The sequence below is a fragment of the Rhamphochromis sp. 'chilingali' genome (genome assembly GCF_963969265.1).
Source record: "Rhamphochromis sp. 'chilingali' genome assembly, chromosome: 22".
In the NCBI taxonomy this organism is placed as follows: Eukaryota; Metazoa; Chordata; class Actinopteri; order Cichliformes; family Cichlidae; genus Rhamphochromis; species Rhamphochromis sp. 'chilingali'.
The window spans coordinates 11333418-11346309 of NC_137950.1; the positions used below are offsets into that span (position 1 = coordinate 11333418).

At 39.5% G+C, this 12892-nt stretch overlaps 2 protein-coding genes across 2 annotated transcripts; both read right to left on the reverse strand.

Moving 5' to 3' along the window:
* Nucleotides 1-557: 557 nt before the first annotated feature.
* On the reverse strand, nt 558-8619 carry tmem235b (transmembrane protein 235b). The gene is made up of 4 exons (XM_080873294.1): nt 8066-8619; nt 7895-7975; nt 7657-7794; nt 558-1163 (listed from the first exon to the last, which is right to left on the reverse strand). The coding sequence occupies exons 1-4, from the start codon at nt 8241-8243 to the stop codon at nt 934-936; spliced, it is 627 nt and encodes a 208-aa protein (XP_080729420.1). The 5' UTR covers nt 8244-8619; the 3' UTR covers nt 558-933.
* A 149-nt stretch (nt 8620-8768) lies between these two features.
* Nucleotides 8769-12875, reverse strand: birc5a (baculoviral IAP repeat containing 5a). Its single transcript, XM_080873295.1, has 4 exons — nt 12705-12875; nt 9915-10024; nt 9257-9374; nt 8769-9089 (listed from the first exon to the last, which is right to left on the reverse strand). The coding sequence occupies exons 1-4, from the start codon at nt 12810-12812 to the stop codon at nt 8997-8999; spliced, it is 429 nt and encodes a 142-aa protein (XP_080729421.1). The 5' UTR covers nt 12813-12875; the 3' UTR covers nt 8769-8996.
* Between the last annotated feature and the right edge of the window lie 17 nt (nt 12876-12892).

The window sequence follows — 12892 nt, forward strand, 5'->3', positions numbered from 1 at the left end:
TTTGCTCATAATTTCATTAATGTGATGTGTTCTAATGACAATGGAAAATTAAAGTACAAAATTATGATAATTAATAGTCCACTGCAGAGTAGTCATTTACACTTATTAGAAGGACTGACATACTTGTGTTACCTTTCTCTGGCCCCTTTTTGATTTTTTGGGTTAAAAACTACTAGAAAATAGTTATTATAACAGCAAAACTTGGTTTAAGTGTATCTATTTATTTTCCATGTAGTTAATTTCATACTGACACGAGATTAATTATGCAATAAACTTTGCATTGGATTTAAAATTTGTTACAGAGATACCAAAAGAACATGAGAAATGGGACAGCAAGTTGGCTCAGTGTTGTAGTCGCACTGAACACTAATACAAAAACGTGTAACTTATGTAGAGCAGTGTTAAACAACACATGAGACTTACTGAAAAAAACGGTTTCACTTTTCATCAAATTAATCTGCATGACAAAAGTCTCTCTCATATATATATATATATATATATATATATATATATTAACATATTAACATATATATTAACAAACAAAGCGACTCATATGAGATAAGTTAAAGAAACATTATATTATAGTGAATTGAAAGCTTGTCAGTTTAGTTTGGCACAACAGTATGATCAACAGATACACTCCGTGTATGAGGTGCAAATTCAACCCCCACCACAAGAGGGCGTCATTGGTCAAATGTAATTGACAGTATAAATCCGCCTCCTTACTTGGACCTCATCGTCAGAAAGTCAGAACTGCCCAAACTGAAGGAAAATAGATCCATAAAATAGTTCGCTCCACATCAATTTTTATGATAGCCTTTGGAGTCTGTGTGAAGGTAGAATCACACCGCATCGTCATCCTTTCCTTTCTCTAGTATTCACACACAGTTCAGTTCTCATCTAGAACACCATAGGCCCACTGCACTGATTATGTTAGGCCATGATGGGACTGGTGTGCTGGAGCTTGGCCATTTGTGCAGCTGTAAGCAACAGTACTCCAGTGAGGAGCTCCAGGCCGTAGGAGAGCCAGGCTAGACCGAAGGACCAGCCGAAAGACGTGTGAATGTAGGCCAGACCCTCCTGACCCACCAGCCTCTCAGTCTCAGCCAGTGCCTGGTTCGAGTAAATGATGTAGAGACTGGCGCCGCACATAGTCAGCAGACCTGGAGATTCACACATATACACACAGGAAGAGGCAAGTAAGTTCAGGGTCTTCAGATTCAAAGCAGTCAAAACTGGTATATTTAAAGTATATAGTTAGAGCTGGATCAGGGAACTCTGAATCCTCCCTTTGTTTTGGCTGCTGGGGGCTTCCCATGCTGCAGTAAGTGTTTCTTCACTCACCTCTTTTCACAATATGTGGCTTTACACCACTCTGCATTTATTCATTATAGTTATTATTAATTTCTGACTCTCTTTCACAGAATGTAGTTTGTCCCATCTTCCTCCCCTCACCCCCAACTGGTCGTGGCAGTTGGCTGCTCCTCCCTGAGCCTGGTTCTGCTGAAAGTTTCTTCCTGTTTAAAGGGAGTTTTTTCTTCGCACTATTGCCATGTGCTTGCTCATAGAGGGTCTGATTGTTGACATTTTCTCTGTATTATTTTAGGGTCTTTACATTACAGTATAAAATACTTTGAGGTAACTGTTGTTGTGATTTGTATATTTATAAATAAAACTGCATTGAATTGAAAATTGAATCAGCTGAAAATAGTTTTTTAGTCCTAACACTACTTCTTTTGTCCCCCACTTAAACTGGAAACACTACACACCGTTCTCAGACATGCTGAATTTTTGGCTAATAGCTCTTTCAGAATCACCTCGTCGGTGCAAAAATACTATTTTATGTCTGTCAGAGAGTGTTATCGTTGGCATTTTTTTGTAGATTGACTAAAGTAATGGGAACAAATTACATTCAACTGGTTTTGAAAAAGATTGCTCAAAACCATTTTTTGCTTCTTAGAAGCAAAAAAATAACTTAGATGAATGAGGGGTGGTTACTTTTTGTCCAGATTTAGTGTCACATTCACTTAACATTTTCTCCAACAAAATGTTTTCATCAGTGTGGCCAATTATGACATGAAAAATGATTGATTATTACTGAGAGGCCTTTTTGTCTAAATCGTCATACTGATTAGTTTTATGAGTTTTATTCTGAGCTGATAATAAATTCCCAATTTCTCTGCCCTTATTATAAAAGTTATGTTAACATCTAACTGACATTTCAGTGCTTGTAAAGAGCTCAGTCTCTGCAAAGCAAATAGGAGCTGTGATATCGACTGTATGAATTAGGAAATGAAACAGAAAGTTCAGACGTAGCAGGAGGAGAGGAGACAGATTAAACCCAGACTTTTAGCTCAATAGATAACCTGGGATTTAAGTTGGCTTCCTTTATGGAACTGAAAGCTTTGCATTTTCCTCGATCTCAAGTTTAACAAACTCAGAGTTTTCACCAAACCTGCATCCTGTATCAGGGTTCTGGGCGAGATAGATAAAGGAAATCCTTATTTGGATCTGCTATTAGTTTGGTTCCAGGTTTAGAGGTGACAATAAATTATATACCCTGTTGAGGAGGATAGCATTTTAGAAGCAAACACCTGCACAAGCTGGCATCGTACTCCAGCAATTCTGAAGCGGAAATGTGTTCTAGTCAGAGCTCTGTGCTGAGAGCTGAGAACGGTAACTCATGAAGCTGCCCAGAATCTCATATTATGAGAGACAGGAACAGCACTGACGCATGGATTGTCTGTTATTCTACTCATCAGAGACTAGACTGAGACACACACACCCACACACACACACACTGTTCCACAGTGTTGCTATTGGAAACCCTTTTAATTCTGACAGCTTGCTACTGGTTTTAAGGGGATGCAAATGAAGCTACCCAGGGCGGGACTAATAAAGATTTTATTACAATTACACCCCAAGGTGCAACAAACTAGGAATATGATGAGGAAACCGCATCTGACGCCTCATTTTTATGCACTTTGCCAAGAAACAAATAGAGAGACAGGAAATGATTGAACTGCAGCGCATATAGGAAAGACAACTTTTACCATAATAGAGATAAGGAAGTCAAGTAATGGAATCATTTTTCATCAGGTGTGTAATCAGTTTTAATGATTGAGCAGACAGCTAAAAGAATAAATAAAAAAATAGAAATAAAGAAATCAAATCAAAGATATATTTTATTCAGTGTAAAAACTATCGCTTTTCATTATATCCTGTAACAGGACGTGAGTGTCACTGAAGTTTAGATTAGATTTAGTTAGAATAGGCATCTTAATGTCAAGTTGGTTCGCTTCTTTTGTTCGATATCTTAAGAGATTAATAGACTGTCTTGAATTTTTTTTTTTTTTTTTACAGACATTAGACCAAATATTCACCAACTGATTGTGCAAAAATGAGAGTGCCTACGTAATAACACTAGTATCTGCTCAAATAACCACTTTTATTTGCCATCTTACAAATCGGGGGATTTATTGAAAAGAAACAGCTACTAAAGTCTTGAGGGACTTTTCATTTCTTTAGAGATTGCTACAAAAATGGTAAAATAGTTGCAGAGATGTATCGAAACATCTGCAAAGACATATAGAAATGCAGTAAATAAAGCAAAAACAGAGTTGGTACAATTCTAATGAGTTGAAATGAAAGTCAATATTTGATACGATCACTTCAACATAACCCTTAAGCAGCTTTTTGCCCCTTGAAAGGCTTCTAGGAGTGATCCTTAAAGCTCTTTCTGAACTAAGAAGTTTCATTAATGTTTCAGGCCTACTGATTGAATGAACACATGGAAACTATTGACATTTGCTGGGGTGTTTGGGATTATTGTCATGCTGAAAAATGAACCCATTTCTAATTAAGATGTTTTCCAGATGGTGGATCAAAAGCTGATGATACATTTTTGCATTTAGAATTCCATCAGTTTTAAAAAGATCCTGAACACGACTAGCTGAAATGCAGCTCCAAACCATCATGTTTTACAGATCGCTATGGACACTCACTGTTGTACCTCTATCCTGACCTCCACCAAACAGATTGATGATTTTAACCAATGGCTGAAATTCATCCCAACCGTTTTTCTTGTTTTTCTAACTTAAGAATGATTTCTTGACAGCCACCCTTACATTGAGCTCATTTCTGATGAGGCTTCATCAAGGGTCAGATACAAACCTCCACTTGTCCAGTTTTTGAATTTTTTAAGGACACACTGCAAACCACGCTGAGATAGGCCAAGTTTTTAGCTAATAGCTCTCTGTGAATCACAAAAATACCACAAACTGCATTTCCTTCTCCATTTTTCATTGGTTCAGCTAGATTTAACAGAAACTGGAACAAAAGTTTCTTGTTAAATTGTTGTTTATTTGTAGCCACAACACTGTCTCAGTTAAGTATGTTTTTATGCTTGAATGATTCATAGATCAGTGTTATGTGGCTTAACAGATAAAAAACATTCCCCTGAAATTTTGAAGTTACGAGGATCGGACTGAAAATGAGTGAAAAAGCTGTCAATGTCCAAAGAAAAACTTTGAAAGGCCTTCAGAAAGCCTCAAGAACTGTTGCTCACGACCACTTTTTAAAAAAATGACAAGAAAGTGTGAATGCTTGGATGCAAAATATTAAGAGTGGGTCAAGACTTACTACAGAAATGTTTCTGTTTTTAACCCCTCTTCTGCTGCTGAAGCATTTGTTTTAATGTCACATTCAGGCACTGCAAATCAGACAGAAACAGAATGCCATTCATAGTTATTTACTCATAAACACGGTTTGTATCCAGCACTGAAGCGCCGTTGCCATGGGGGTGTGTGTGCTCAGTCTGGAACAATGTTAAAGTGGGCGGTTAATGTAAACATCTGCACGAATGCCAAGGCCCGAGGCTTCTCAGGAGAACGCTGCACTGAGATAACCAATATTAGCCGTTGGTAATTTTAATTTTGGTTGTGTTGTGCAAATGAACAATTAAAGACTTCATCCTGTAATATAGCAAAACTCTTGTTGTCTTCCTCATCACACTACGTTACAATCGTGTTCATAAATGCACTGCACGCTTACTAATGGGCTAACTCTAAAAATACTCCGACATTAAAAGTTAATTAAATGCTTACAACTAAGAGCAGCAGAGCGCCCAACGACAGAGCAGAGTGGCAAAATCGAGAGAGATTAAGAAATGCCCGGCTCGGAGGCTGAGGTCTTTTAAAAAGTCCAACAGTCAACAAGTTCACAAGATGACTCCAATCTAATTCAAGACTTTATTTTATTCCACACTTAACCATGTGCTGCTTGTTAAAGTGAGACTATGAAGAGTCTGTTTAAGTATGTGTTTGTCTATCACAAGGTCCCATTTATGGAGGTCATAAGGCGTTGGCAGAAGAGCGCCCAGGAGATCCAGAAGCTCAGGCGCTAGATTTATGCAGACAAGAATAACTTAATTACTGGAAATAGCTAGATTAAGAGAATGGCATTAACAGTAATCTAACTATTTCACATTTACAGCTTTTTGAGCTACTAAACTAATAATCACTGTAGGTGCATGATACATGACATCTTAACACTTTCTGTCTTAGTTGTGACCTGAATGCCACTTTTATTACAGTTTCCTGTTTTTTAGTTTTTCAGGTTTTTCTGTTATCGCCCGGCACAGATTCAATACACACCAAAAAGAAACAGCTCTGTGGTCTGTAACTGTTTAATTCAAAAGTCAAATGAGTAATTCAGCTCTAACTAAGCTATTCTTACTCAGATCATGTTCTGAATTTGGATCAGATAACCAGGTTCAACATTTTACATGGCGGCTGAAACATTTGGAATATTATCTTCGTCTTGTTTGTCTCTTTCACAACTGGGGTGTCTTAACACATGCCAGTTTGCTCCGGCCATCTTTTTGAGGCAAACGGTCCTCACTGATTAATGATGCGATGAGAACATATCAATTTCAGCAAACCCACTGAAGTTGAATTATAAAGCTTTAAAATTTAAGATGTGCTGAATTTGAAGCAGGAACAGTAGTTTAGGGGAGCAAAATCGAAAGATGTGTGCTAAAAGAGGCAGCCTGACCTTTAATCTGTGTAATTCATACAGTCATTGGCCATTTTGTTAGGTAAGCCTCTTCAAATGCTTGTTAGCGGAGGAGTCGGTTGATTGAGGGGCTGATGAAGAGGATGCAAAAGACCCACAGTAAGTAGAGAAGACCTAATTATCTGGTCATGTAACAGCAACCTGATGCACACTGCATGGAGACATGGTCAAGACGACCTGCTGAAGTTCAAGCTGAGCATCAGAAAGGTGATTTAAGTCACTTTGAATGTGGCATAGTTGTTGTTGCCAGAGCAGCTGGTTCAGAAAACTGCTGATCTGCTGGGATTTTCATTCACAACCATCTCCAAGGTTTACAGAGATTGTATCAGTGGTTCAGGCTGCTGCTGTTGGTGTAATGTTGTCTGGATCATTTTTTGTTTTTGGCATGATCACAGTGTACCCATCTTCTATTGGCTGCTTCCAGCAGGATAACGCATCATGTCACAAAGCTCAAATTATCTCAAACTGTTTTCTCAAACATGACAGTGACTTCACTGTACTCAAATGGCCTCCACACTCAGCAGATCTCAATCCAATAGAGCACCTTTGGGATGTGGTGGAACAGGAGAGTCTCATCATGGAAGTGCAGCCAACAAATCTGCAGCAACTTTGTGATGCTGTCATGTTAACATGGACCAAAAATCTCAGAGAAATGTTTCCAGCACGTTGTTGAATCTGTGCTCTGAAGGCATAATGAGGTGCAACGCAGTACTAGCAATTTGTGCCTAATGAAATGGCCATGGTTGTATACAGATACACAGACATGCTGTTACAAAACCACTGCGATTCCTTAATAACAGCACACTAATTCATATTTTCCCCTCCTGTCAGAAGTTAATTATTAATAAATGTTGCAGAGTTAATAATCACAAGTCAATCAAAACGATTCCCTAAGTAATGCTGTGTCGTTATTAAGACAGCTTACATTTCTGGAGTGAAGTTTTGCTTAAAGATAATTTTTTGGGGAGAGCAGTATCATCGTCAACATATGGTTACATGTAGTTTTTACTTAATTCCAAATGCGATGCATTTCATGTATGAATGAAAGAATTTCTATAGTCCGAATTTACTGCATAATACAGTGTTTATGAAAATAATGACAACTGCAATATAAAATTCTCATTGAAAGTAGATTTCTTAAAACCCATATCTGCTTGTAGTCCATTTACGTGTGCCACATATGAGTCATGACCTATATTTGTAATACTTCTGTGGTCTAACTGACTCATGTGCAGGTCTCATGATGCCCAATAAACACGATGTGAAATTACAGACTATATAAAAAGTACAAAGTGTTAGACGGACACGTTTGGGTGATTGATTGCGCAGTCTCTTTCGGATAGAGCTCTCTGGCCACACTGGCCTGTGGCAATTGTGTTTTAATGGATCAGAATTGAATGGAGGGTAAATGGATGCACTAAAGCCCTTAGCAACTAAGTGTTTTCCGTTTTCACACACCGCAGTGCCCTCACAAAGCGGCTGACCTCACGCGTATTCAATACTCAGAGCTGGACATCCGGACCGATCTTCGTGGGTCTAAGGTTAAACAGATCAGAGTAAATAAAGTGAACCCGAACTTACTGCAGATGAAGAAGTACGACGCCGTGCCGGTGAGGAGGATCGGGCTACGAGCCAGGGAGCTGACCAATCCACAGATGCCTCCAAAGAGCAACAGAACCAGGCTGAGGGGAAGCATCACCACAATTGCACTGTGCATGTCTGGGTAGAAACAGATGGATTATGGAGCATCAGCGGAGTTATAGCTGCCTTGACAGTGAGAGTTCATTAGCAGAAAAGCTGGTGGTGTTTCTGGACTCACTCAGCATGCGCAGCTCGGTATCGGAGACCCCGGAGTAGTCAACTGTGAACGAGTCGATAGAGCCCGTGTGCATCTTCCCACCTGAATATCACATTTAACAACACGGTGATGTTGGTTGAGGGTTTAGATCTCAGCATTTAGAGGCAAAAGTTAAGAAAAGTGGCAGCCTACCTTCGTTGATGCTCCACAGTCCCGAGTGGGAACTCATGTTCTCAAAGTCGCTGACATTCATGGGATTCATTTCTATAATGTACCAATAATCGGTGCCGAGGGAAGTGGCCAAAAAGGCAAAGCTTAGCATCCCGCAGATGCCAGCTGCGATAACGAAAGCGCCAAAAGATACCTTCATCTTGGACAGGTTAAGGTTTGAGACACGCGTGAAACTCGGTGGCTTCAGCTCATGCGTAACGGAGGTCTTCTGCTGTCGAGTGTGCTTTGGAGTGCTTTTACGCACTCATCACCGCCGGCTAAGTAATCAGGAAAAAATATCCCTCCCCAAAATCTTTCCAATTGACTAATCGATATTCATTTCCGTTCTCAATTAATGAATGATCACACAGTAACAAAGAGATAAGAACCTGCCTGAGCAGCAGCAGCTCCTGTCTGGGAGGGACTCGGATTCACACTGAAACGCACACGTTTACGCAAAACACGGAGGGAGCAAATAGCGGAGAGTTAAGAGGCTGCACTCATTTGTGTTTGAGTAAAATACTTTAACCTCAATTTCAAGCTGTGGTATGGAGAAAGCTAGAGATGCAAAGGCTTATATAAATATAATCAAATCTAAATACATTATAAATACAGCCAGACCTTTTGAGTGGAGGATTCATGTTGCTCTAACAGACTACATCTATATTAAAGACACCATAAATAATTATGTTACAGAATCCAATATTTATTAGATATCAGATTACATAAAAACAGAAAGTGTTAAAAGATAAAAACACATACGTGAAAAAAGATGACATGAAGGCACACAAAGGAAACATAAAAATGAGTTTGGTGAGGAACAAGTCAATAATTCTGACAGCTACAATTATTCTCTCCATCTTTCTCAGATACACAAACGAGCTCATGTCATTCATCTGAATCTGTCGCTGTGTCACTCTTCTCCCATGGCCGTCTTGATGATGTCTGCTCGCCTCAGTTTGGCTGCCTCTTCAAACTTGGTGACGGCCTCATTACAAGATTTGTTCTGTGAGCAAAGCAGATCAGTAATTAAGGCCTTGTTGTCATGGAAATAATTAGCAGACATTATTCTAGTCGGCAAAGTGTTCGCTCGTCAGACATATCCCAAAAAACTATTTAATAAATTGTTATTATACAAGACAACAGATTCGTGACTTCCTATAAAGAACGTACATTGATGAACTTGTGCCTCTCTTTCTGCAATCTGTAGAATTCCTCCACAGTCAGGTCTTCCACTTTTTTCTTCAGGGCAATGAAGTGGCAGGATGGCGAATGAGACTTGTGCTCCTTTCTGGCAAAAACAAGAGATAGATGGGAAAGTAAAGAGCTGTGGGCATGTAGTCACAAAGACTCCTAAATAATGCCACTGAAACACAAGTCTTGTTAATTATGACAATAAGAGTCAAAATGGGGGACCGGGGGTCACAGGCAAACTCTCGCACATTAAAGGAAAGGCTTATAGGAGTCAACAGCTGTTACTGGAGGAGAAAAACAAACAAAAAAATAATAAACCACCAAGCCTCACCAAACACTCGTGTCACCGGATCGCTCACATGTTTTTATTACGAGTGAGCCAAAAAGGGGGAAATAACCCAGGGTGAGCACAGATGGTTCTGAGCTGTCATAAAATGTTAGCAAAAATCACTTGGCAATAACTTTGACACCAATTTGGCAACATGTTTGAAGTTTGCTTAATAATACTGAAGACATGCTGGAGACATTATTAACGACTTGTAAAAACAAGAACGGCTTAAATTTATGGAAGAAATTAACAACTATTGGGCAGTTTATTTTTTATTTCTGAGCCCAGTAATGTGATGTGTGCTCTTACTCTGGGTCATCCTCTGGCTCCCAGCCCTCCAGCTCTTTCAGGCAAAAGAAACACATGGCGATGTCTGGGCTGTTCTCTGAAGGTGTGTGAATGAAGCCGGCTTTAGCCATCTGCAGGAATAAATGAAGATGTCATGTTGCACGAAAAAACCCCCCAAAAAAAACAAAACTTCATATAGAGCTTTTCACACGTACCACTCGGGTTTATTTAATTAAAATGAGTCATTTAATATATTTATTACTCACTTTATTTTTTCTTTATTGTATGTCATCTAGACTTTAAGTTATTGAGCTCCATACTCCATTATATTAATCTTTTGAGACTGTACTGTATAAGCTATTTGTTTTGTCATAACACTACTACTACAAATAATAATGACAACAACAACTACTGACAGCAGCATTAACTCAAATAACCAGTCGTTACAAATGTAGTATGCAGAGGCGCATCTCCGAACACACAACACATTGAACCTTGAAGCAGATGGGCTCCAGCAGCAGAAGACCACACTGGGTGCCTCTCCTGTCAGCTAAGAACATGAAACTGAGTTGCAGTTCGCAGAGGCTCATTAAAATCTCTGCTATAAAGTCTCAGTATCTGTTGTGGCATTCAGATCTCAGTGTCAGAATTTGGCATAAACAACATAGAAGCCTTCTGCCTCCTGTCAACAGTTCAGGTATGTGGGATATCTTCTTGGCTGACTTCGGGCCCTTTACTACCAACTGAGTGTCATTTAGGCAACACCACGGGCAACTGATTATTGTTCCTGTCAATGTCCAGCGCTTTAGAACTACTGATGGCTACATCCAAAAGGCTAACCCACCATGTCACAAGGCTTGAATTGCGTAAAGCTGTTTTTTTGAGCTTGACAGCGAGTTCACTGTACTCAAATGGCCTCCACAGTCACCAGATCTCAATCCAGTGGAGAGATTTTGGGATGTGGTGGATGCATCATGGATGTGAAGTCTACAAATATGCTATCATGTCAATAGGAACCAAAATCTCTGAATGTTTCCCCCACTTGGTTGAATCTGTACCACGAAGAGTTAAAACAGCTTTGAAGGCAAAAGGGGGCCCAACGCGATAGTAGCAACTTGTACCTAATAAATTGACAGTACATGTCCATAGTGATGTGACGTTCTGTATCGAGGCTTCAAAGCTTGTGTCGAGTAATTTAGGGGGCGTTTCCGCGATGCGCGTATCGAGGCTTGCCTCATTTATGGGAGGAGCTGAAAATGATGACGTCCGAAGCCTCGCTGCCCGGCTGTACCAGGTGACTGGTTCGTGAAGTGGTTCGAACTTTGCCGCGAGCTATGACAGCGATATAAACCCCTCAGACTTCATTCAAAATGTGGGTGTTTGATGGAGAGTTGCGGTTAGTGAGAGTTTGGAGACAGTTTGGAGGTTTATGAGAGTGAGGAGAGAAAGTCAGGAGAGAATGGAGCCAGCTAAGAAGAGGAGGATGTCCTCACCTGTGTGGGAACATTTTGATTTTATTCCTCCCAACAAGGTATGTAAATTTCTACAGAAGATGTATTTTCATAATACTGATGGTGCAATACAATTTATGTTAAGCTGTCTGTACTTTTGTACAAGGTGAAGTGTTTGCTATGTGCCAGGGAGCTGGGATATAACAACAACACCTCATCCATGCTTAGGCACTACAGAGCTTTGCATGAGAATAAGGGGAACAGCGATTGAGGAGCAAGACCAGGTGAGCCATCAAATGTCATGATAATATTACTAATATTAGTAACATTACTAAATGATATAACAATATTCTACAACTGTAATAAGTTACGTGTGTGATTTTATATTTGTGCTTTGTCTTTATTGTCTTTCCTCAGGAGAACAATCTCAAATAGATGAAGACCTGGTTAGCATGGTGATTGAGGACTCCCAGCCATTTAGCATTGTGGATGACAAAGGATTTAAAAGATTTGTTAAATCATTAAATCCTAGCTATGTTCTCCCCACTAAAAAGGTCATAAAAGCAGTGAAAATGTAGTTTTTATAGAATAAAATGTGAACGGGCAGGACTGAGGCTCAAAGCCTCAGTGTGTAGCTGTCCATACCTCAACATTACAAAAGCACAACCACTGTCCACACCTCACCTCACAGTAAATGATCATTTCCATTTTAAGCATTTCCAAATAATCATTTTCCATACTGCCAGTATAAATATACACAGTATACTTCCATCACTACAATATACATGTTTTACACACTCCTTTTGTTGTTGACATTTACAGGCTGTGTGCAAAAGGCCACACTCTTCAAATTCATGCCAACTAATATTTTTACGTCCAGTAGGTGTCCTACTAGAGCAAATGAAGCTTCAAGAAGCTTTGCACTGGGGTGAACCAATTGGACGAAGAGCTTCAGTGCTTCGTGAAGCTTCATCTGCCCATCACTACATGTCCATTACTATTTAAATTTAAGCAGTTTTAATTGGAAAAAAAATAACTCGGATGAATCAACAAGGAAAACAATAGATCCTTGCAGTTAATGTGTCGGTTTCAGCGCGTTAAATGTGAGAATTTGTCGTAAATTGAGTACATTTAGGTTTAGGGACTAGGAGCCAAAACAAGTGTGTATTTAGGCATACAGATGGGGAGTCAGAAGATTTGTATTTCATTTAAATCTACAGCTAAACCAGAGTTTAGCTAGATTGTATTTCATCTGAGCCGCTTTTCTTTTTGCTTTCACGCCAGTTGCTGTTGTACTGTTAGCATGTCAACAGTAAGGCGTCGCTCACCGTTTCCAACCTCAGTTTAAACGTTAACTCACGTTTTCCGGCGTGCACTTGCAGTCTTCGTCGAATGGCCACCCCCCATAAGTTTTTAACCTATTCTCAAAAAAATACATTTTGATGTTTTCCTCGTTGTATGGATCCATTGTATTCACTGTCGCACGAACCCGTGAGCTAAACTACAGAGCCTTTTCAAATTTCGACGACACTTCAATTCGGCTGTTTT

Excerpts from the sequence above, each read along its gene's own strand:
- tmem235b (XM_080873294.1), bottom strand. The coding sequence starts at position 8,243 with ATGAAGGTATCTTTTGGCGCTTTCGTTATCGCAGCTGGCATCTGCGGG. Across the intron at positions 7,976-8,065 it reads ACTGTGGAGCATCAACGAAG|GTGGGAAGATGCACACGGGC; the intron begins GTAGGCTGCCAC and ends TGTGATATTCAG. Across the intron at positions 7,795-7,894 it reads TACCGAGCTGCGCATGCTGA|ACATGCACAGTGCAATTGTG; the intron begins GTGAGTCCAGAA and ends GTTTCTACCCAG.
- birc5a (XM_080873295.1), bottom strand. The coding sequence starts at position 12,812 with ATGGATCCATACAACGAGGAAAACATCAAAATGTATTTTTTTGAGAAT. Across the intron at positions 10,025-12,704 it reads GCAAGTGCACGCCGGAAAAC|ATGGCTAAAGCCGGCTTCAT; the intron begins GTGAGTTAACGT and ends TTATTCCTGCAG. Across the intron at positions 9,090-9,256 it reads AGAGGCACAAGTTCATCAAT|AACAAATCTTGTAATGAGGC; the intron begins GTACGTTCTTTA and ends CTTTGCTCACAG.